Source organism: Balaenoptera ricei, chromosome X (genome assembly GCF_028023285.1).
Source record: "Balaenoptera ricei isolate mBalRic1 chromosome X, mBalRic1.hap2, whole genome shotgun sequence".
Classification (NCBI taxonomy): domain Eukaryota; kingdom Metazoa; phylum Chordata; class Mammalia; order Artiodactyla; family Balaenopteridae; genus Balaenoptera; species Balaenoptera ricei.
Genome location: NC_082660.1, coordinates 12,947,425 through 12,970,341, shown reverse-complemented (window position 1 = coordinate 12,970,341; position 22,917 = coordinate 12,947,425). Strand labels below are relative to the sequence as shown.

Genomic DNA, 22,917 nt, shown 5'->3' with positions numbered 1-22,917 from the left:
CCAGCAGAGGGCAGTGGTATGAGACGCTCACACCCCTTCTCTTATTATCCTCTCCTTTTCTGTAAAGTGGGTTGTGATGGCCCCTCTTTCATTCCTGATTTTAGTAATTTGCATCTTCTCTCTCTTTTTTTCTGTTGGTCCACCTAGCTAAAGGTTTGTCCATTTTATTGATCCTTCCCAAGAACCAACTTTTGATTTCATTGATTTCTGCTCTGTAATCCAACATAGGCATTTTCATCTATAAATTTCCCTCTAGACACTGCTTTAACTGCATCCCATAAGGTTTGGTATGTTTTGTTTTTGTCACATACTTTCCCCAGCCCCTTTCCTTGTATGCTTTATCCCCAGGTCTTTGTAAAGCACAGTATAGCATCATTTCCTACTTTTTTTGAAATTTAGAGACATTGATATTTATTAGACCCTTTCTTTTCTAGAATTAGAATTGTTTCTTGCCTTTCTTCATTACTAGGATGTACTTCTTTTCCTTTTTCTTTATTTTTTTATGTTCATTTACTCTTTCTTCCTCTTTGAATTCTATTGATTATTTTGCAACAGCATGGAGAAATAGCAGTGAAGAATAAGCAGGAAATAGGAGGCAGTCACTGAAACGTGGAAGAAGAGAGAGAGAAAGTTAGGTACTTATTAAAGATTAATGGTATCCTAGAATAATTATTAAAGCATAATGAAAAAGGGCTGTTCATTTGGTCCTTCCTGACAAAATAAGTGGAGAATTAGCAACATCTGTATAATTTTTCTCGCATATTTTGTAAAAATAGTGTGACCGACTCATCTAGGGAAGGTAAGATCAAGGAATGATTTAGTTAGCTGTGTTTGGAGGTAGCTAAAGAACAATTATGAGGAAAATGTTGGTCACTCATTTTCCAAGTAAGATTGCCCAGGCAAATGGGTGGATAAGAATTCTTGAATCTATTATTCAAAAGAAAAAAAAATGACTAAAAAATAAAACAAAAAGCTATTTGCCTTGAATGATCTTGGGGATTAACTCACTTGGTTAAGAAACCCATTAAATAACTTGCCAAGATTTGCAACTCGATTAAAATATTGGCAACAGATAGTCCCTAGTCTGTCAAAGAAATTAGAAGTCTGACCATTATTTAGGATCCTCAGAAGAAAGGAAAAAATGTTGCCAGGGACCTAGATGGGACGGAGACTCATTAATCAGGAGGACTGCTGTGCATGCAGAGTAAACGAACGAGAGCTGGTGTTCTAATAGACTGGGTCTGCCCGTTCTTCTAGTTCTGGCAGGAGTGATGGTAGAGCTCAAAAGGGAGCCGAGTAGAGCTCACCACAGTGCAAGATGGCCATCTGGAAAACAGGAATTTAGCTTGCTGTTTGGAAGATTTCTGCAATCCTTATACACAATGTAAATAGATACTGATGAATCTGGGAGGAAAAAGTCATTTCTTTTTAGTTTGAGAAATGAAATTAAGATGTTCGGGGTTTGGGGGGCATGTCATACCATGGAGGAGAAAGAGGAAGTTGGAGGATATAGAGAAACCTAAGCCCTTAAGGACAGACTTGAACACTTCCTGAATCACAGCAGAGAGGTGTGTCAGAGGGCAGAGAACCAGAGAGAGAGGAATCCCATTGGAGGAGCAGTCTGTTTGCAGTTGGGCCAGAGGGCCATACCTAAGTATCAGAGCATCACTAGAAGAATGCAAAGAAAACCAAGATACAGTTGAGAATCCTAGGCCCAGGATAAATACAGGAGTGAACACTTCCATTTATACTTTAAGATACACTTTTAACTTCATTCATTAACACTTTCATGGATGCATTTCTTCAACTTCATGAGAGGAATTCAAGTTTCTCAATCTCATCTCTATTGATATTTGAAGCTGGATAACTCTACGTGAATGCTGTGCATTGTATTGTAGGATCTTTAGCAGAGTTCCTGGTCTCCACCAACGAGATGCCAGTAGCACCACCACCCCCCAGTGTGACAACCAAAAAGGCCTATAGATGCTGCCAAGTTTCCCCACTCCATGGGGAGAGAGGGGTAGCAAAATTGCCACTGATTGAGAACCATTCCTTAAGATACATTATTTCAAATAACAATTACTTCAGACAAATTAGGACAATTTGATACTATCAAATTCGGTTTGAAAAAAAAAAAAAGAAACCTGCAAAGAATTAATCACATTCTGTTTTCAATAGACACTAAAAGTTTCAGGTAAATTTTGAAATCATTAGATTAGTTTATATCTGGGTAGGCTAAAACAAAGATACAAAAGCAATATAATATTTGAATTTAAAAATCTCTTTTAAATTGTATTTCTTTTAAACTAGGTAACATTGTTTAACAAAATTAACAGAACACGAGTTTCCATTTTTCTTACATACCACTGGTCTTAACTAGTTAAGTCTATAACCTCATGCACACATTAGTATGCTTTTTGCCCCATTTCAAAGGTATTGTAATCTCATCAGTTAAATCTGATTAAATAATATTACTATCTAAATAAAAGTGTCTTGTAAAGTCAGCAAGCAGAGAAAATTAGTACATATGCAATACACATATGCAAAAGAAACTGCTAGCAGAGCTTTAATTTCATAGCCTATCTTTATATCACTTATAGACTCTATATAGAGAGATATATATGTTCACTAATAAAAAATACTACCTATACTGGAAGAAAACGTTCAAAAAAAACCAGAAGGGACTTTTTCCATACATTATAAAAGTCAGTCCAGTGAGTCCCATGCCACTGCTAACAAAAGAGGTCCCCGCTCCCACGGAGGCCTTGCGATGTGGCCTGTGCTGACATGAAACTGTCCCTTTAACTCCAGATGAGACCACAGACAGGTCTGGCTCTCACCTGACTTATCTGCAGAGTCTTCAAATTCCACGAGGAAAGAGTACCCATTATTCCAGACGTGGAGGCAGGTGGTCGGGTCGTAAGAGATGGTGAGCGGTTTTAAGCCAGGATCGTAGACACTGTCCCTCCACCGGATGTTGATGGGCGACTGGCGGTCACTCCCCGGGACCAGGTCCACGCTCTCCCAGAGAGGTTGCACTAGGAGAAAGCACATCGGAGGCTGTCCTCGAGATGACACTAGCTGGAATCCCACTGGGGGGATGATATGGTCCCATGTAAGGGTGTATGCTGAGTTCACCTCTTATGTGAGCCAGCTGTGAGGATTAGGCAGCCATCCTGCAAAGCCTGGGTAGAATGTTAGCATTGCTAAGGTCCCTGGAGTCCTGTCACATGAATAGCTATGACACTGTGTATTAAGGTGTACACGCACACTCTGTCCCACACGGGTGCTGATGACATCACTGACGGTGACTTTTCTACCAAAGAGTCAAGCGCCGGGTCTTTGTGGCAAGTCCCTGATAAATCTCAGGAAACTTCTTATAACAAAGAAAGAGCTATCCACACATGATGGATAGAACCCACATGTATAATTCGGGTGGTCCAGCTCTCTGCCCTTTAGAATCAGCACGGATGGGCAGAACCAAGACCAACAGGAAAGCTGGACAAAATATGAATCAAGATAAATCATTACCAACGACCCTCTGCACCTCACCCCACCACTGAGAATGAGTCTGAGGATTTGAGAAAGTGACAAGGCAGCTGCTGCCCAGTCAAACCCCCCTGTGCATGGCAGGGTCACTGGCGCTCCACTTGTCATAAAAACAAGCTTGCCTCTGGTTGCCTCTTACAGAGGAGACGGTTCTCTTCCTGAGATAGCTGCCCAAAGCAGGATCTTAACCTTGGATTTTTGGGTACAAGTGCCCCAGCAGCATAGACACAGAGCGCTCCAAGGCAGTCTCTGGACCAGTGGTTCTCAAAGGAGGGAGCGATTCTGACCCCGGGGGACATTTGGCAATGTCTGGGGACACTCTCGGTGGTCAAAACTGGAGGAGGGTGCTACTGACATCTAGTGGGTAGAGGCCGGGGATGCAGCTAAACATCCTACGTATATAGGCTGGGCTTTCACAGGAAAGAATTACGTGGCCCCAAATATCATTAATGCCAAAGCTGAGAAATCTTGGTCTAGAGCAAAAAGCAATAGGCAAACTCAGGGCATTCCCTTTTTCCCCCCCACTCCCCGCTCAATTTTTTCATATAATGCAGTAATCTCATCTCTAGAGAGGTCTGAACCCAACGTTTTGGGTTTTCTCCATTAGTGTAAAATAACTTCTGAACAACAAGAACTTACTTTAGAGAAGGAGGACTTTCTGTTTCAGAAATCTAAAATGAAAAATGCATATGAATTGGTACAATAGTCATATCGTTATCAGATTAGAATGCAAATTCCTTGCAGGGAGGAGCCATACCTCCCTCCCTTTTTTTTGTGCCCTGTAGCGCCCTACTGGATATATGCCCTTTGAGGATTGATTATCCAAATGCTATTGTTGGGATAAAAAGCTGTATTTGATTAATTTTTTTACATTGTTTTTTATTAAGTTTTATTGGCGTATGGTTGCTTTACAATGTTGTGTTAGCCTCCACTGCACAACAAAATCAATCAGCCATACTGATTAATTTTTAATTTGGTATTTTAAAACTTCCAGAAACCCCAAGAACAGCCATGATTCAGTCTTAAAGCTGCCCGCCGGCACAAAGAAACCTGACAACCTTGTCCGCTCTGAGATGCTCAGACTGAGGCTGAGGGTTTGAGCATTCACACCCTTCAAAACCAGCTCGTGAGGGTCTCGCAGGGAGACTCGGGGAGAAGGGAATAAGGAGCAGATCCCTAAGACGATGCCCTCTTTCACCCAAATCGTCCCCCATTTCATTCAGGAAATGGCCTAGAGTCTGCTCTCACCCACACAAACACCAGCCCGAGGAAACTGGGCCCGTTCCTTCAGCTGCTCTTTTATGGTCATAACGCTCCTATCAATTTTTATGCGCCTCGGTTCACAAGTCCAGCTTCCAGGTTTTCTTTCCCCCACCCACCTCCCCCTTTAGGAACCCAGGCCATCCCCCCGCCAGGGAGCCCTTGGTCACTGTCCCCTTCGTGAAGCCCGCTTTTGCCCAGGGCTCGTTTTGCTAAAGATAAATTCACATTTTTGTTGTCTCCTCCCTTCCTCTTCCTCCGTTTTAACAAAATACAGATTAAAATGATTTCTTGGTGGTTACTCAGACTTCCCCTCAAAGTCCGAAGGTGACTACGTGTTCTGACTAACGGAGCCTGCGTTTCCAGCTTCTTCTCCTGTGGGGAGAATGAAATAAACAGAGAGAGTGATTCTGTCAACCATGGTTTAAGGGCACGACGTCACACTGTTGTTAGGAAGGTGTCATTAACAAAAGCCCTTTAGATTCCATGTGGTCGGCTTGGCTTTAGTTCTTGTTTACATGACTGGTCCTGGCTTTGATTTACTTCGCGCTTGCACCACCTACGGCTCCAGCCTGGGGCAGTGGGTACAGGGAAGGGGTCTCTTTTAGCCTTTGAAATGTGCAAAGCTCATTCCTGCCTTAGCCCCTCAGTTCCTGCTCCTTCTCCTCTTCAGAAGTCAGTTTCCCCTCATTGAGTTTCGGGCTGGCTCCTATTATATTTAGATATTGGGCTTGTCACTTCCTCAGTGAAATTTTCTCTGACTACCCTCTTATAATATGATCCTCTCTTCTTGTTTTTTAATCATAGCACTCTGATCTTTCCCCTCACAACATTTATTACGCAGGTGTAGTCATAATGATATGCATATGAAGGGTAGCACAATATGCCGCTGTAGGAGAGTAAAAGTAATTTTCCCTCAACCTTCTAGGCCCTTACCTGAGACCTCCCCGTAATCAAAAGACAGATTAACAGGAGAAAAAAAAATTAATTACCTACTTACTGATTGGAGCCCCCACAAAGATATGAGACTCAAAAGTCAGGTGGGCGGTTGTGGCTTAAATACTATCCTGAGCTAAGGACTGGGACGGGTCTGGGCCTTCCGAGGGGAGGAAGGAATTTCACAGGAAGGTGAGAAAAGGAAATATATCCTAAACGAAGTTTAAAGAAAGTTCTCTCAGGTGAAAAAGTGATCTCTGGTAATAGCTCTCTTCCTGCTGCAGACCCCCTTTCTAATGTAAATGTACCTTGCAAAAAAACTGGTAATTTATACTCTGTTTCCAGAGCTTCTCTTGTGTCTGCAGTGTCTCAAAATAATCGGCTCAAAATAATCCATATGTCAAAGAGGCATATTTTGGGGTGGTGAAAGGGAGCCGAATATGCCACCCCCAAATACATCTCTTCGGCATAAGGATTATTTTGAGCTGATTGTTTTGAGAAACAGCAGACACAGGAGAAACTGTGGTAACAGAGTGGAAGTTACCTGTTTGTAAGGGAAATTTACGTTTACAGCGGAAATCTCCATTTGTAAGGGTGTCTTCCTTTCTGTACCAGGAAGAGGAGGATGACTAAATCACCAGAAACTCATCAGTGGAGAATGCAGGACTTAGATCTGCATAACAGCCTTACCCTTGTTCAATGTGCTTTTCCTGGTCACCTCCAATAATGCCCCTCCCCCAGCATCTTCTTTTCTTTTTAGCTGGAGCGGGTATTGAAGGTGGTATCTAGGGCCACCTGGAGCAGTTACTGTTTTCCTGGGTCTCTCCCGTGTCATCAAGGAGGTATACATGTTATTAAAGTCCTGTTTGCTTTTCTCCTGTTAATCTGCCTTATTCCAGAGGTCTCAGCCAGGAATCTAGAAGGGTAGAGGGAAAATTCGTTCTCCTCCCCTGCACAAATACGCTTAACTATCTGCCTCCCCCACTTCTGCTGTCCAGAACTGAGCTGCCTTTCAGTCACTTGCGGATTGAGTGTATGAGATAAAGAGCATCGCTGGGAAGGGTACATTCCCCTTTTATCTTTATTTCCTATTACCCTGCTCATCATCACATTATTTTTCCTTTAATCATCCTTCAAATTTGTCTCTTCCTTGCCTTGCCCGTGACCACCAGCCTAGTTTAGGCCTCTCCGCCCCGCACTTCATACCACATCCCTTGGTTGTTTCTCCTCCTCTCTCACTCCTCTCTACTCCATCTTCCCAAACTGGTCTTGACATCTTCTCCAACCACTCTGATCTTTCCTTCTTCAGAACTCACACTGCATTCACTCTCACACCATTTAGCACCCAACCATTCCTCATGTAACGTGTATTTGCTTTATCTGCTCAAAGGGCCTGTGTCCTACACTTCTTCTACAGCCCAGGGCCAAATTTGGTACCAGGTACAAAGGAGGCACTGAATACTGCAAACAAGTCCATGCCAAGGCTCTCTACCCTTCCCTCACACTCACAGTCTCTCCAACCAGGCAAGCAGGTTTACCCCAGAACACCTGTGTTCAGGAGATCGCCTCTGCCTGTTTCTCTCTCATTTCTTAAAACCCTACCGGGCTCTCAAGGTCAGTTCAAGCCCCTTCCCTAACAACCCCACACTATATTAAGCATCCCTTCATCTGCTGTTACTCTCTGAACCTGCACTGTCTAATATGGTAGCCACTCGCCCTGTGTGGCTAGTTTAAATTGAGATGTGCTGTAAAACACCTAGGGACTTTGAAGACTTAATACAAAACAAAGAATGTAAAATAGTTCATTTATAATTCTTATATTCACTTCATTTTAAAGTGACAAGATATATTTTGGATATACTGGGTTAAATAAAATATATTAGTAAAGTTAATTTCCCCTCTATACTGTATTTCACCTATATATTTGATATATTAGTAGAATTAATTTCACAAATGAATAAAATTTATTTCTTCTTTTTTTCCCCCAGTTGTTTGTTTTGTTTTTGGCCGCGCAGCAGGGCATGTGGGACCTTAGTTCCCGACTTGGGATCGAACCCGCGCCCCCTGCAGTGGGAGCGTGGAGTCTTAACCACTGGACCACCAGGAAAGTCCGTTTCCCCCCAGTTTTATTGAGATGTAATTGACATACTATTTGTTGTTTTTTAAATGTGGTTATCGGAAAATATAGAATTGCCAATATGGCTCGTATTTGTGGCTCACATCATTTATCTACTGGACATTGTTGCTCTATACTCTCGTTAGCCTTTTCTCCTATGCCTTACCCTGTACTATCCTTTTTCTTGAGATGTGCTATTTCCTCATGAAATTGAACACCATCCTAGCAGGCCTAGGGCTTATTGCAGTGATGGGATACACAGGGACCCTCCATGTGACTTTGTTGGGGATGGTCACAGAATCACAAATTGCCTTGTTAGAGCATCAGGGTTGTAAAAGGCACTTCCATGCTGAGCCCAGGTAACCACACCATCACATGCAGTTACGAGTGCAGGAGGCTTAAGGCCCACGTTTCCTGGTGGTCAGTTCAGGGCTATTTGTTAGTTCCTTGTAGCTGCAGATACTCCTGAGGTCGTTAAATAAATCCAAAGGGCTCTTAATCGGTCCACTGTTTCTCAAGATTATCTAACTGTTAATGAAAAGACTCAATCTGGGGCATCCTGAGTCTGGATTATCTGGCGATCATCAGATTTCTTTGTGAAGACATTGTAAAATAAGCTTTTTTTCATTTTTTTTAAAAATCTATTTATTTATTTTTATTTTTGGCTGCATTGGGTCTTCGTTGCTGCGCGCAGGCTTTCTCTAGTTGCGGTGAGTGGGGGCTACTCTTCGTTGTGGTGCACGGGCTTCTCATGGCGGTGGCTTCTCTTGTTGCGGAGCACGGGCTCTAGGCGCACAGGCTTCAGTAGTTGTGGCACGCGGGCTCAGTAGTTGTGGCTCGCAGTCTCTAGAGCGCAGGCTCAGTAGTTGTGGCGCACGGGCTTAGTTGCTCTGCAGCAAGTGGGATCTTCCCGGACCAGGGCTCGAACCCGTGTCCCCTGCATTGGCAGGCAGATTCTTAACCACTGTGCCACCAGGGAAGCCCAAAACAAGCTTTTTAATACTCTTATTCTCCAGGCTTTGTATCCTTCAAAATTAATTGAAGAAATAACTGAACAACTTTCTAACACAGTTCAGTTATTATTAGATCAGTGCTGTAAAATAGAACTTTCTCTGATGATGGAAATGGCCAGTATGGTAAGTGCTAGGCATTTGTGGCTCTCAAATTTTAATGAATTTTAATTTACTTGTGAATACCCATGTGGGTCTAGTGCCTACCTTTTATACAGCACCATTCTATTCCAATTTATCCTAAAAATAAATTTCTCTTCCTTCTAAAATCAGAGATCATGAACAACGTGAATCATTGGAATAATAGCAATTAATAAATATGTACCATTTCCATTCTAGATGATACTCTTTATATTTCATTCAATTAAGAATTAACATTATTACATTTATTTTCTTATGGTCTAAGGTCTCATGCTTAATTTTTAAAAGACTTTATTATTTAAGGTACAGTGATTTCCTATATACTGCCCATGCTCACACGTGCATAGCCTCCCCCATTATCAGCATCCCCCGTCAGAGTGCTACTTTTATTGCAGTTGACAAACCTACACTGACACATCAGAATCACCCAAAGTCCATAGTTGACATGGTGGTTCACTCTTGGTGTCGTACATTCTGTGGGTTTGGACAAATGTATAATGACCTGTATCATTCATTATAGTATCATAAAGAGTATTTTCACTGCCCTAAAAATCCTCTGTGCTCTGCCTGTTCATCCCTCCCTCCTCCCAATCCTTAACAACCACTGATCTTTATACTGTCTCCATAATTTTGCTTTTCCAGAATGTCATATAGTTGGGATTATACAGTATGTAGCCTTCTCAGATTGGCTTCTCTCACTTAGTATATGCATTTAAGTTGTCTCCATGTTTTTTCATGCTTTGATAGCTTTCTTATTAGTGCTGAATAATATTCCAGTGTTTGGATTTACCACTATTTATTTATCCATTCACATACTGAAGGATATCTTGGCTGCTTCCAATTTTGGCAATTGTGAATAAAGCTGCTATAAACATCTGTGTGCAGGTTTTTGCGTGGACGTGTTTTCAACAACTTTGGGTAGATACCAAGGAGTATTGATTGATGGATTGTATGGTAAGAGTATGTTTAGTTTTGAAAGAAACTACCAAACTGTCTTCCAAAGTGGCTGTGCCATTTTACATTCCCACCAGCAGTAAATGAGAGTTCCTGTTGCTCCATATCCTTGTCAGCATTTGATGTTGTCAGGGTTCTGGATTTTGGCCATTCTAATAGGTGTGTTTTGATGTCTCATGATTATTTAACTTGGATTTTGCTGATGATATATGATGTGGAGCATCTTTTCATATGCTTATTTGCCATCTGTATGTCTTCTTTGATGAGGTGTCTGTTAAGGTCTTTGATCCATTTTTTCATTGGATTTTCTTGCTGTTGAGTTTTGTTTTCCGATCTACTCTGACCCTAAATTTTTTTTATGTGACAATTAGGCTAAATTTCAGTAGATGATACATGAAGTGAAATTAATTTTTTCATCTTGGGTAACGGGTATAGGATTTTATCTTTATTTTATCATATTATCAGTCCGCAGGGTTAGGACTGTCAACATTTACTGTGTGCAACTTGAGATCACAGCAAACAGCAGTTTAAGTTGACACCAGTGATTACCTGGGGAGGGGGACAGTGAAGGTAGAGCACAGGGCACAGGCCCCAGTGAAATGCTGCTTCTAAATTCGCCACAGCCTCCTTCTTCAGTCACTCCCTACTCTGCTCCCGGATCCTAACAATGATCAGACATCTGAGGGAGGTGCTGAGCATATGACAGTGATGATGATAACGACTGTGGTTTTAGAGGGAGCTGCCAACACCAGGTTCTCACTGTGTGGCAGGCGCTAGCTAAGGACTTTGAACATTGTCTTTTCTAACCCTCAGCAATTTTGGGTCATCCTTGCTCACGAGTGTATACTGGGGTACTGAGCTTCCAGAAACAATGAGTACTGTCCTTACAGCTAAACAGATGAGGAACCAGGATATCCAAACAGGACATGCTCAGTGGCCCAGGACAGCAAAGACCAAATATTATCCTGGGTGAAACAAGGAGGGACAGTATAAACACCAAAAGCAAAACCAAATCATGTCTGTCATCTGTATGTCTTAGTAACCTACAAACAAGAACATCTGATGTGGGAAATTAATCAAGGGAAGCCCCTCATCCCTAAGTCACTACCACTTTTTGTTTTTGTCAGCACCGAAAGGAGCAAACTAATCTATCTTTTTTTTTTTTTTTTTGGCTGCACCACGCGGCTTATAAGATTTTAGTTCCCCAGCCAGGGATGGAACCCCGGCCCTCAGCAGTGAAAGCGTGGAGTCCTAACCACTGAACCGCCAGGGAATTTCCTAGGAGCAAACTATTCTAAAGACATGAGCATATTGGATTTTAGACCCTTAACTTTCAACTTTCTGTTAAAAAAAAAAAACTTTTTATTAGTAACTAGATAAATATGACTACTTTTTTCCATGTTAAGCCTTAGACCACAAAGTGCCAGTGTTGAGAATAAGCCAGTCCGGGTAGGATGTGGGCCTGATGGTAGGAAGCCGCACCCAGCAACCAGAAATTTATTATGACTCAGACCAGTTCAGTTTAATGAGAACACAGTCAATATCGGAGGAAACAAAATAAACTTACAGTAAAAATATATTTATGAAGCACTTTCAAGGCAATAGATTTAGCTAGATTAGCATCACTAATAAACTCCTTTTTTAATGTGCAAAATAGGGTCAAAGAGAGTAAACCCAAGGAGGAAAAGTTGAGAAAGCTAGAATCTGGAAGCAAACCAACACTGGAAAACTCTGTGTGAATTCACTGTGAATGGTGGAAATATATAACCATTTAGCAGATATGCTTAACCATTTCATTAAACTCATGTCTCCACCAACACACACATTATCCTCTCCGATCGTCGCAGGGGTTCTGCACCAGGGTTATCTGGCCCCCGGGGGACACTTAGGGATGCCATGTGGCACCTGCAGTGCACAGTCCACCCCGGCAGCACAGGACGACCCACGCCCACGGCAGTAGCGCCGTGGCGTCAGGGAGGACCATCTGCTGCCTCACTTGATCTGCTGGGTTCACAGTGGAGCACTCACTGGCGAGCTGCTCAGCTAGAGGCAACTCTTCCGCAATTTGTAACGAGGGACGGAATAGTCCAGAGTATGAAGCTACTGAACTGCTTGCAAACATGGATATGCAAATTCCAGAGTGTTCAGACTCACAGAAATAATTTGCAGTCCGTGGATCAATTTTAGTAAAAAGACAATTGCTAACAAAAAACAATAAAGAACAGGTTCAAAGTATTTGAAACTTGGGACTTCTTTGACCTATTTCTGCATGACATCATTTTAACAGGTTAAAATTGGTGAAGAAAACACCTTTCCACACGGTACCGTGGTAATCATTTCACAGTATGTACGTGTATCAAATCATCATGATGTACGCCATAGACTTAGGTCAGTTATATCTCAATAAAGCTCGGGGAGAAAAAGGCTTTCCATATTTGAACAAATAGAGGAATAATGGGTTATCCTCACAGTTCTCAAGGCATCCAATCCCAGCCTGGAATGCCACTGACAACAGAGCTGCAGACACTCAACACACGTGACTGTTAGGAAACAACCAGGCGTCTGCTCTGTCCAGGCAGCCATGTACTCACAGGCTCCGTTCCGGGTTTTGTAGGTGCAGGTGTAGAGGCTGCAGGGCCTTGCTAGCATGGACCTCGGAATCTGGAACCTTCTCCACAGCGCCTTGCATGGAGAGGCTTGAAGAATGACCCTCAGGCGACTCATCATCACCATCTTTAGCTTGAAGTCTTGATCAGCTCCCAAGTAACTTGCAGGAACCTAATAACCCAGAGGCAAAAGGAGGACAGAGGAGGAAAAGTCGCAAACAACAGAGGTGGCCGATCCTGTGGAAAACATCATTCAGATTATTAGTATGGGGGAGGGGGAGGTAAATACAGCAGGAGTGGAGTGAACCAGGCAGAGGGTGGTAGGAGATGAGGTCTAGAGGTAGTGGATGCCATATCAAGGAGACATGCAGGCCATTGTAAAGGCTCTTTCTCTAACTCAGGGTTTCTCAGCTTCGGCATTGTTGACATTTTTGACCAGATAACTCTGTTGTAAAGGACTAGTCTTTGCACTGTAGCATGTTTAGCGGCACCCTTGGTCTCTACCCACTAGATACCAGTGGCACCTTCCTTCCATTTGTGACAACCAAAAATGTCTCCAGGCATTGCAGATGTCCCTTGGAGAAGGGGAATCACCTCTGATTGGGAACCACTGTTCAAAGAGAAATGGGAACACAATGGAGTTTTCGGAGTAGAGGAGGGACATACTCTGATTTACATTTTTAAAAGCTCATTCACGGTGCCCTACTGGAAACTGACCAGGATGGAAGAAAGAAGCAGGGAGCCCATTCAGGATAATCCAGGGGCTGGAACTAAGGATGTCACAGTGGACGTGGTGAGGAGTGGCTGGGTACTGGATGTATCTTGGGGATACAGCACGTAAGGTGTGAAAGAAAGCAGTCACAGATGACTGGCAGATGCTTGGCCTAAACAACTGCAAGGATGGTCTTGCCACGAACTGAGATGGGAAGACTATGTGTGGAAAAGGTTTTGGGTGGGAAATCAGCAGCTCAGATTTGGGCATGTGGAGTTTGAAATGAAATTCCAATAATCCAAGCGAGAGAACATGGTAGAATATTCTACCTCATGGTAGAACGAGGATGAACCCCTGAACAAAGAAACAGAACCCGGCACAGGAGCTGGCAGGGAGGGAAAGATGGCACTCTTACTACTAATTCTGTTGGGTTTGAGGTGCCACGGGGGCAGGCGAGAGGAAAGGTCTAGGGAGAGTTGGCAGTGCAGCTCTGGTGCTCAAGGGAGGTTGTGAGGCTAGAGAGAGAAGGAAAATCCCCTCCCCCCAGGGGTAACAGGTATATAGAGACCAACAAAATGGAGTGATGAAGGAGGCCAAGACATGGAGAAGGAATGGTCAAAGGCAACCAAGGAAGGAATGGAGCATGGAAGGTCAGGGGCAAGGAGGGTTCCAGGGAAATCCTAATAGAAAGAAACTTAATTTAGCTAATGCTAGGCTACAATACGTGTAACAATACGTGAGATTATTAATGTCCAGGTATACGCTTCAGAAAGAAAGATGCTTATGAGAAAAACGTTTATGAATTTGCACCTAGACTATAAACTGCAAAATTTAGCATTAAAAATAAACTAATACTCATTATTAAATAGGCCCCAGGTGAACCCTGGAACGTATAAATGTAGAATACATTTTCTCAATAAGTTATATTTTGTTGTATAGGCACAGGAAAGGTGTGACCATGAGCTGGATGGGCCCTAGGGAAGGTAAGCTTTCTGTGCTACATGCCCTTTGCTATCACTGATTATATATGCTCTTGGATTTTACTTACACCGTCCTTATCTGCTGTTTTGCAGACAGAAATGTGTGAATGAACAGATTCTAACAGCCTTTTAGAATCACTTGTAGATTGTGTATTTATTAAATGCCTTGGCTCTTCAACTCTGCCTGGTTAAGCCATTTGTACTTATGCAAAACACCAAAAAAACAAAAAACAAAGCACAAAAACCTACTAAAGGTTACAGTTGCGTTGAAAAAAGATTCCTTGATTCTTATCAGATGGACCCTTCACTTTCTTGCCTTCTGATTTAGAAAGGAAGACAGCGTTTTTGCAATTCTCTGAAATTTAAATTAGAAGTTATGTTTCCTTGTCTTGACTGAGAAAGTTCAGCCTCCTCCTCTCACCCACTTCTTCTCTATGATCCCAATATAGGGTTGCCAAAGGTTACATTTCTATAATTGCTTAGTGTGCTGCAATTGCTCCAGCGCACTAATTGCTCCAGTGGAATGATATGAAATGCATTTCCCTCTTTCCATCAGATTTCCTCAATATTCATATTCAGTCAAAAGGAACTCAACTCATTGTTTTCCAACTACGAGTGGTGGCAGCCTTTTGCCTGGCTCCACGGACAACAGGGCAGGCGTGCAGAGGCACAGAAGCGGTGCCCTTGCTGCTTTCAGCCTTTAGGTGCATTTCAGACCTGGTACTGAGTTTACAATTTCTGAGTGAAGTAGGAAAGCCCTAGAAAGTTGAAAGGTTTTCATTTCCAAAATACTCAAGAACAGTGTAGCTCTTTATCAGGACCCAGAAGGGAGAGTGGGGGCATGGGGGTGGGGAACATTGGTTCACTGTGGACTTCAGTGCAGGCTGAGAACAGAGACCGTTCTGAGGGATCTGCAGGGGCAGCTTATGGGTAGCGTGTGGACAAGGTTCTTTCACCAGAGATTTCCAACTTCTCTCCATATTCCAGCAAGACTTTTAAGCAGCAGAGTGGTGATGACCAGACTGTCAGCAAAGGAAAAAGGGGAAGCAGAAAGCAATGTGGTTTTCAGTGGTTGACAGAGAATGAACTCTACCCAACATAAGGTGTACACATTTTCATTATCTCCCCATATTTCTCAAGCTTTCTCAGCAAAAATAAACAAGAGGGAATTACACTAATAACAACGACTTTCCAGCATCCTCCGAGCAGTAGCTTTCAGCTCACGCCACAAAGAATTACAACCACCAACAGCGTCTGTATTTGGTAGGTTCTTCCCCCCTAGCTCCAGGACGGGGCACAAAAAAAAAAGGATAGAAGAAAGAATTGAGGAGTAGAGAAGACTCAGATTTGTCCACATGCTGTAACTGCTGATCCCCTGCCCTGGGGGTGGTTGTGAATCCGTCCGTAGCCCTTGGTATAGCCAGGAAGAAAATCAACAATGCAGACATGAGTGAATCCAGTTTGCTGGGCCTCGGTTTCTGAAACTGCAACCCCCTTACTTCCCAGACTCTTTGGGACAGCTATTCTACCTTTAAATGCACAAAACCGTAAGGGGGTGTAGTTTTCTGGTGACCCTCAGAGCGGAGGAACAGGATTAGAGTACAGATGGAGCGACTCCCTGCCTCCTACCCCCATCGTACAGAGAAGCCCCGCCGGGACTGTGGCCATCCTAGCGGGGCCAACAGCTGTCCCGGCTCCGGGGCCCACTGCAGCGCGTGATCGTGTGTATGAGAGGATCCCTGTTCTCTCTGCTAGCCTACGCTCCCCTGCTGCCCACGCTCCACATCGCCTCCGGACTTTACCCGAATGTTTCCCAGAGCGGGAACCACTCTGCTCGCTACCGGGACGAGAGGTTCATGCGCGCGGCCATCTTGGCCACGCCCCTTGTGCCTAGCCACGCCCCTCACGCAGGGACACGTCATTTCGCTTATTCACGTCACGTCCCCGCGCGCCCGGCCCACGTCCCGACGAAACTTAAAAGTCCCGCCCTGGTCACGCTCCCCATGTCGGAGCCCGAACCTGTTCTCCACCCAGCTCTGCACCTGCTCTCTATCCTGACTACGCCTCTGCTGCCATCGCTCCGGGCCTCCGGCCGCGGTCACGCGCCTGCGCGCTAACTTGGTCCCACCCCTGGCCTCGCCGTGGGCCCACCCCTCCTTGGAGCCGGACCATCTTTGTTGCACACCTTAGAACTGTAGAGCCGCTCCCCCACGGACATGCCGCGCCCACGTTCACGGTAAGTCCTTACACTGCGCCTACACCAGGGCCCTCCTTTCTGTTACGTCACTTCCGTCCCATACGCTACTCCGTGGCCCCGCCTCTTCATCGGCGTCCACGCCCCTGATCCGAGTCCTTTCACATTCCTCTTATCCTCTGGGCCACGCTCGTTTCGCTGACCCCACGCCCCTCTCTTGTGCCCATTTCTCTGCTTTCCACTCTGGTAATTCCTCTGCCCTCTGCCCACCTCTCCCGCAGTCTCGACTAAGCCTGTTTTGCCTTTACGAGCGGCTACGCACCGATTGAGTCCCACATTTTCAGGTCAAGCCTCTGTGCTACGCCTAGGCCACGCCCCTCCGGAAGTGGCCGTCGCTGACGCTCCTTCCCACGGTGTCCAGACCCCGCCCCTCAAGACCGGGTTACATTCCATCCCCTCTTTATTCCACTCCCCTCTGTCCTGGCCAATCCCGGCGCTCCGCCCATGCCGCACTGTACGACCCTGAGGTCCCCGTTGATCACGCTAACTCCGCGCATGCGCATTTCCCTGCATTCCGTCATGGCCACTCCCTGGTTTCCCAGGCCATCCCCTTCTGGTTGGACTCTGACCTGGTCCACGCCTCCTGCTCTCCCTCTGCTGGCCGAGCCTGGTCCTGGGAAGCCGCAGAGAAGCGGGCGGGGCTCACGAATTTCAGGAGAAAGTCGCCCAGGTCTCGGAGCTAGATGTTAGTGGCGTATATAGGGGTGGGACGAGCCTGCGGATCTCTGCTCCTCGCCTAAAAATGGATTTTCTTCATATTTCTCCCAGTTCCAAACACCACAACTCCAAGAGTAGAAACCGGATAGGAAACGTAACTGAGGACCAACTGGAACTGTGTTCCTACCAGCTTCCCAGCCGACTTTAAATGCTAGCCGGCTGCATGGAGTAAGCGCACTCCTCTACTTCCTGATGGCTGTCTCCTTCAGACGACTTTTTTAGGTACCTAGTGCCCTCCTGCTGTCTAGGACCTGTGGAGACAACACCACACTTAGATTTCTGCTTCTGGCCCCCTACTTTGAGATTAATTTTCTTTACTGTCTCCATTTACAATTCTGGGTCCACAGGAAAAAAGTGAAGAGATTATTACCAGCTTTATTTATTTATTTTTTCCTGTCCAGAAACCTCTGAGTGGGCACTCCTAGGGGAAGGGCACTTTCCATTAGCCATTCAGTTGTTCATTCATTGAAGTCATATTTATGGAGTACTATGTTCCAGTGACAAGACAAACTTCAAGGAGCTTATAGCCTGAAGTTCCCCAGCTTGGGTTTGGATGGGACAAGAATTGATGAGAAAGGGAAGATGTGGTAAGGGGGTCGGTTATAGGTGGAAAAGGACTTGGTAAGTGCTGGTCTCTTTTTTTTAAATTGAGGGATAATTGACATGTGACCTTTTATTGGTTTCAGGGGTACACATAATGATTCAATATTTATATAATTGTGAAATGATCACCACAATAAGTCCAGTTAACATCCACACATAGTTACAAATTTTTTTTCTTGTGATGAGACCTTTTAAGGTTTACTCTCTTTGCAACTTTCAAATATACAACACAGTATTATTAACTGTAGTCACCTTTCTGTACATTGCATCTCCATGGCTTATCTATTTTATCAATGTAACTGGAAGTTTGTAGCTTTTCGCCACTTTCACCCATTTTACCCACCCGCACCCCCTGCCTGTGGCAACCACCAGTCTGTTCTCTGTATCTGTGAGTTCGGTTTTTTGTTTTTCTTTGTATGTGTGTTTTTTAGATTCCACATATAAGTGAGATCATATGGTACTTGTTTTCTGTGTCTGGCTTATTTCACTTAGCATAATGCCCTGCATGTTCATTTGTTTGTTTTTGAGAAGCACAGTTTTTCTTGATTTTTAGTCCCAACGGAAATCCTGATTCCTCATCATAATGATGCTATGAACTAAGTAGGAAACAAGTATCATAAAGTGTAAGTGTCATAAAGAGTTTCATACAGATCTCCTCAATGTAAACTGTTGCCACAATCACAAAGCACAATTAAATCAATTTTATGAACCACCCAAACTTTCCTGTTTATTTGAGATCACAGGCCCTCAGTGGTATGGCTTAGCCAGGGCAGCATTTATATCATCATTCCCCACGATGGCAAGTAAGTTTTAGCTCACATGTCGACTGACTGAATAACTGCATTGGGAAGTTTTGTGGCTGAGTCTAGGCTCCGAAGGAAAATGTTCTGTAATAGATTAACAATGTCTGTTGTGGGTCCAGGATGGGTGAGTGGTTGCAACAACCTATCTGGCATCTCTGATTTGTAGTAATAGAGGTCTTGCATGCACGTCTTTTAAGCAGTCTTCAAAAACAACATTTCGTACTGTAAGTTTTTGATGATTTCAGACAGTAGAAAGATCAAGGTCACTGTCACTGGCCAAAACTTAAGGGCAGAAACTTTGATGTGTTGATTACTTCATATGCTTTGTATATCAAGCAGAATGAGGGTAGCTTAAAATTCTGTTATGAAAATGAGAGCATCTAACCTGAAAGATACATGGCCCCTCTACCTCTTTGTAGAGGTTGGTAAAGGCGGTACCTGTTGGCAGGGCTAAAAGTGACTGGGTGACACTAACTGGCAGCCAGATATAAGATTAAGAATGGAAAATACTACTCCATAGAGCATGGCTACAATAATCTTTAGCCTAGAAAGAATATCATGACTTGTCAAAACTGTGAGAAAACTCTTTTTTTTAAATTTATTTATTTTGGCTGCGTTGGATTTTCATTGCTGGGCACGGGCTTTCTCTGGTTGCGGTGAGCTGGGGCTACTCTTTGTTGTGGTGCGCGGGCTTCTCATTGCGGTGGCTTCTCTTGTTGCAGAGCATGGGCTCTAGGCACATGGGCTTCAGTAGTTGTGACACGCAGGCTCAGTAGTTGTGGCTCGTGGGCTCTAGAGCACAGGCTCAGTAGTTGTGGCGCACGGGCTTAGTTGCTTCGCGGCATGTGGGATCTTCCCGGACCAGGGCTCGAACCTGTGTCCCCTGCATTGGCAGGCGGATTCTTAACCACTGCGCCACCAGGGAAGTCCTGAGAAAACTCTTACTACAACACCCAAGCGAAGCTGGAAAGAGTTAAACATTCAGGAAGAAATGTCAGTAAAGTCTTGTTTTTACTACATGGGACTCATTTTTTTTTAATTTTTACTTTTAAAATTTTTATTTATTTATTTTCATTGAAGTATAGTTGGTTTACAATGTTGTGTTAGTTTCAGGTGTACAGCAAAGTGATTCAGTTGTATATTTTTTTCAGATTGTTTTCCATTATAGTTTATTATAAAATATTGGATATAGTTCCCTGTGGTATACAGTAAATCCTTGTTGCTTATCCAGTTTATGTATAGTGGTGTGTATCTGTTAATCACATACTCCTAATTTATCCCCCACCTTTCCCCTTTGGTAACCATAAGTTTCTTTTCTATGTCTGTGAGTCTTTGTTTTGTATAAAGATTCATTTGTATTGTTTTTTAGATTCCACATATAAGTGATATCATATAACATTTGTCTTCCTCTGTCTGCCTTACTTCACTTCGTATGATATTTTTTAGGTCCGTCCACATTGCTGCAAATGGCAATATTTCATTCTTTTTTATCGCTGAGTAATATTCCATTGTGTATCTATACCACATCTTCTTAAGCCTATCGTCTGTTGATGGGCACTTGGGTTGCTTCCATGTCTTGGCTATTGTAAATAGTGCTGCTATGAACATTGGGGTGCATGTATCTTTTCAGATTAGAGTTTTCATCTTTTCCGGATATATGCCCAGGAGTAGGATTGCTGGATCCTATGGTAGCTCTATTTTTAGTTTTTTAAGGAACCTGCATACGGTTTTCCATGGTAGCTGCAGCAATTTACATTCTACATAGGACTTATTTTAATGTATTGGTCTTCATGCAGATGAGACACTCAGACAGGCACATATGCATCCTGTTTATGAAACCATCCTTTAAATTGCTACCTTAGGAATATAAAGTTGGCAGAATTACACTCACTCAGTTTGTCTGAATTAATCTTTATTTCCAAACATTAGTGATTAACTTTCTCTGAACTAGAAAATTGTTACCCTGTGTGAAAAAAAGGCAAGGTTCATAATGGTTACAGTTGTTGATTAACCTACAAAATTTGATGAGCCTTCGAATATCGTAGCTTCAGATTTTTTTCTCATCTTAAAAAGGGCATAAGGTACGGGAGTGGAGACAAAAATTTTCCAGAGCCCAGGGCTCCTTGTTTATCAAAGATACTGGGAGTTGTTTTTCTCTGGCTGGGAATGTCAAAAAAATGGCAGTGTACCTCGTGATACTTCATTTCCACAGTCTTGAGCTCCTTAAACTGCCCATCTATGATTCAAATAAGTCAATTCCGTTTTATTAAATTATCAAATATTCATGGGCCATGAGAAATGCAAATGGAACCAAATATAGTCCCTGCCCTCCAGGAGCTTAAAATTTGTAGGACCCAAAAGCAAATCATGTTGGCAATAGATCCATGTACAAATGGATCCATGTACAAAATGCTATGGGAACACAGGACAAAGAGAGAATAAAAAGTTAGTAGATCTGACAAGTCCACAACAAATAGTAACAGCTAAAAATCTATAACAAAAACAAAAGAAAAGAAGAATTTCTCGAAGGAGGTGATCATTGAGATAGACCTGTAATAGTGGTTAAGATGTTAAAAGATAAAAAAATGAAAGCTCACAGTGTTCAAGGTTGTATAAGTTTACAAAATACCTGTTTGTGACAATGAAACAGAACAATCAGCTTCAAAATTTAAAAGCTACATTGGTTCTCTGCTACATCTTGTTTTATTGCAGGTAAATGGAGCATACATAATCCCCCACATGCGTTTACAACTCTGATGTACTTTAAAAGGCATCTTGTGTGAATCAAAAGAACAACTCACGTGTTTTCTTTTCGTGTGATCTCATATTTAATTCACCCTCCAGAGCAGTAAATCAATAGTTATGTGCCACGAAACTGCTTTCCAGTAGTGTTGTGGAGTATGAAAAAGCACAGAGAAATCAATTTCTCTTTCCTGTCTCAGGAGACTCTGTGCCTTTCATATTGCTCATGGCAACAGTAGTCTCAACTTTTTATCTGCGTTCTCTAAACTCTAAACATTGGCAGTAAATAGGACCATATTCAGAATGATTGAAAATGCTTTATTTGTCATCATTACCACTGTTACTGATAAATTATTAAGCTCCTATTTGTGAAATTGCTGAAATGAGCATTGTATGAAGCAAGTTTGATATGAATTCTCTGGAGGTTTAATACTTAAAATTGTGCATGAAAATAAAGGCTAAGTATGTACAGGATTTTGAAAAGTGGAAGAAAAAAACCCAATATGTTGAGAGGCAAGAACAATAGCATCTAGTTCTGTGTTCCACCTCTTTTATTGAACTCTCAAGCTCTTTAGTTGTTAAATCATTTTTAGCATGTTCCAAGTGATCCAGACCTTGTAAGAGTCTTCATATTTTAAGTCAAGTTATTGACGGTGTCTTATTTTATCATTATACGTTTTCTCTCTCTATTCATCTGACAGGACCTATAAAAGTCAGTATTTTTAATCATTTCATTTTTGGCTGCTGTTTCTTTTGCTAATGACAAGTACTTTTCTAAGCAAATACTGGGGTATAGAAAAATTAAAACTGTAATTATAGACTATTTAGAAAGTAGAATGAGATCACTGTACATCTGTACTTCTTATGTCATGTGGCTAGAACAGTACTCCAAGGAAAATTCATAGCCACAGATATTTTCACATTAACTGAGAAAGATTAAAAATAAATAAGCCTACTAGCCAACTCAAGAGTTATAAAAAGAACAAGAAAACCAGTATGACAGAAAGAGTAAAGACTTAATAAATGTAAAGACAGATGAATCAGAAAGCAGAAAGAAAGGAATTAAAAATTAAATGCAAGATCTTGTTCTTTGTTTAAACAACAACAAAAATAGGTAAATTTCTGGAAAGAACAAAGGGGAAATGAGAAAAAAATTTATAACTAGAAAATATAAAGGAAATGTAACAATGAATGGAGTATCTTATGGGAAATATTTTATAAAGTCCATGAGGAAACTGGAAAATCTTAATGAATGCTTTCCTTGGATATTGTAAACAACGAAAAGGGACTCAGAAAGAAATACGAAACCTGAAATTAATGACAATATAAGAAAATTTTAAAAGAACTCTTCCTCCGAAATATGTATGGTCCAGAATCTTCAACTCTGAATATTTTATCTCTTCTACATTTTCAAGTATTTGTAAACATAGACGATGTTAGAAATCTTTCTGTACCATTTTCAACATGGTAATACGAGGGCTGGAAAAAAGAATCAGCACTTGAAAAGGAACCTAAATACTCTTCTACAAAAATG

The 22,917-nt window shown here is 42.6% G+C and overlaps 1 protein-coding gene across 5 annotated transcripts in view; it reads right to left on the bottom strand.

Moving 5' to 3' along the window:
- CA5B (carbonic anhydrase 5B) overlaps positions 1–16,937 on the bottom strand; it is a 32,209-nt gene extending 15,272 nt beyond the window's left edge. The window contains exons 1-3 of one of the 5 annotated variants that reach the window (XM_059911345.1): positions 16,781–16,937; positions 12,558–12,809; positions 2,841–3,038 (exon numbers count right to left, since the gene is read on the bottom strand). In XM_059911345.1, coding sequence (XP_059767328.1) covers positions 2,841–3,038; positions 12,558–12,699 — 340 coding nt within the window. In that variant the 5' untranslated portion in view covers positions 12,700–12,809; positions 16,781–16,937. Of the gene's footprint in view, positions 1–2,840; positions 3,039–12,557; positions 12,810–16,066; positions 16,258–16,449; positions 16,728–16,780 lie in introns of those variants that run through there. The other 4 variants (XM_059911344.1, XM_059911342.1, XM_059911343.1 and 1 more) reach the window with 4 other exon arrangements.
- Positions 16,938–22,917: the final 5,980 nt, after the last annotated feature.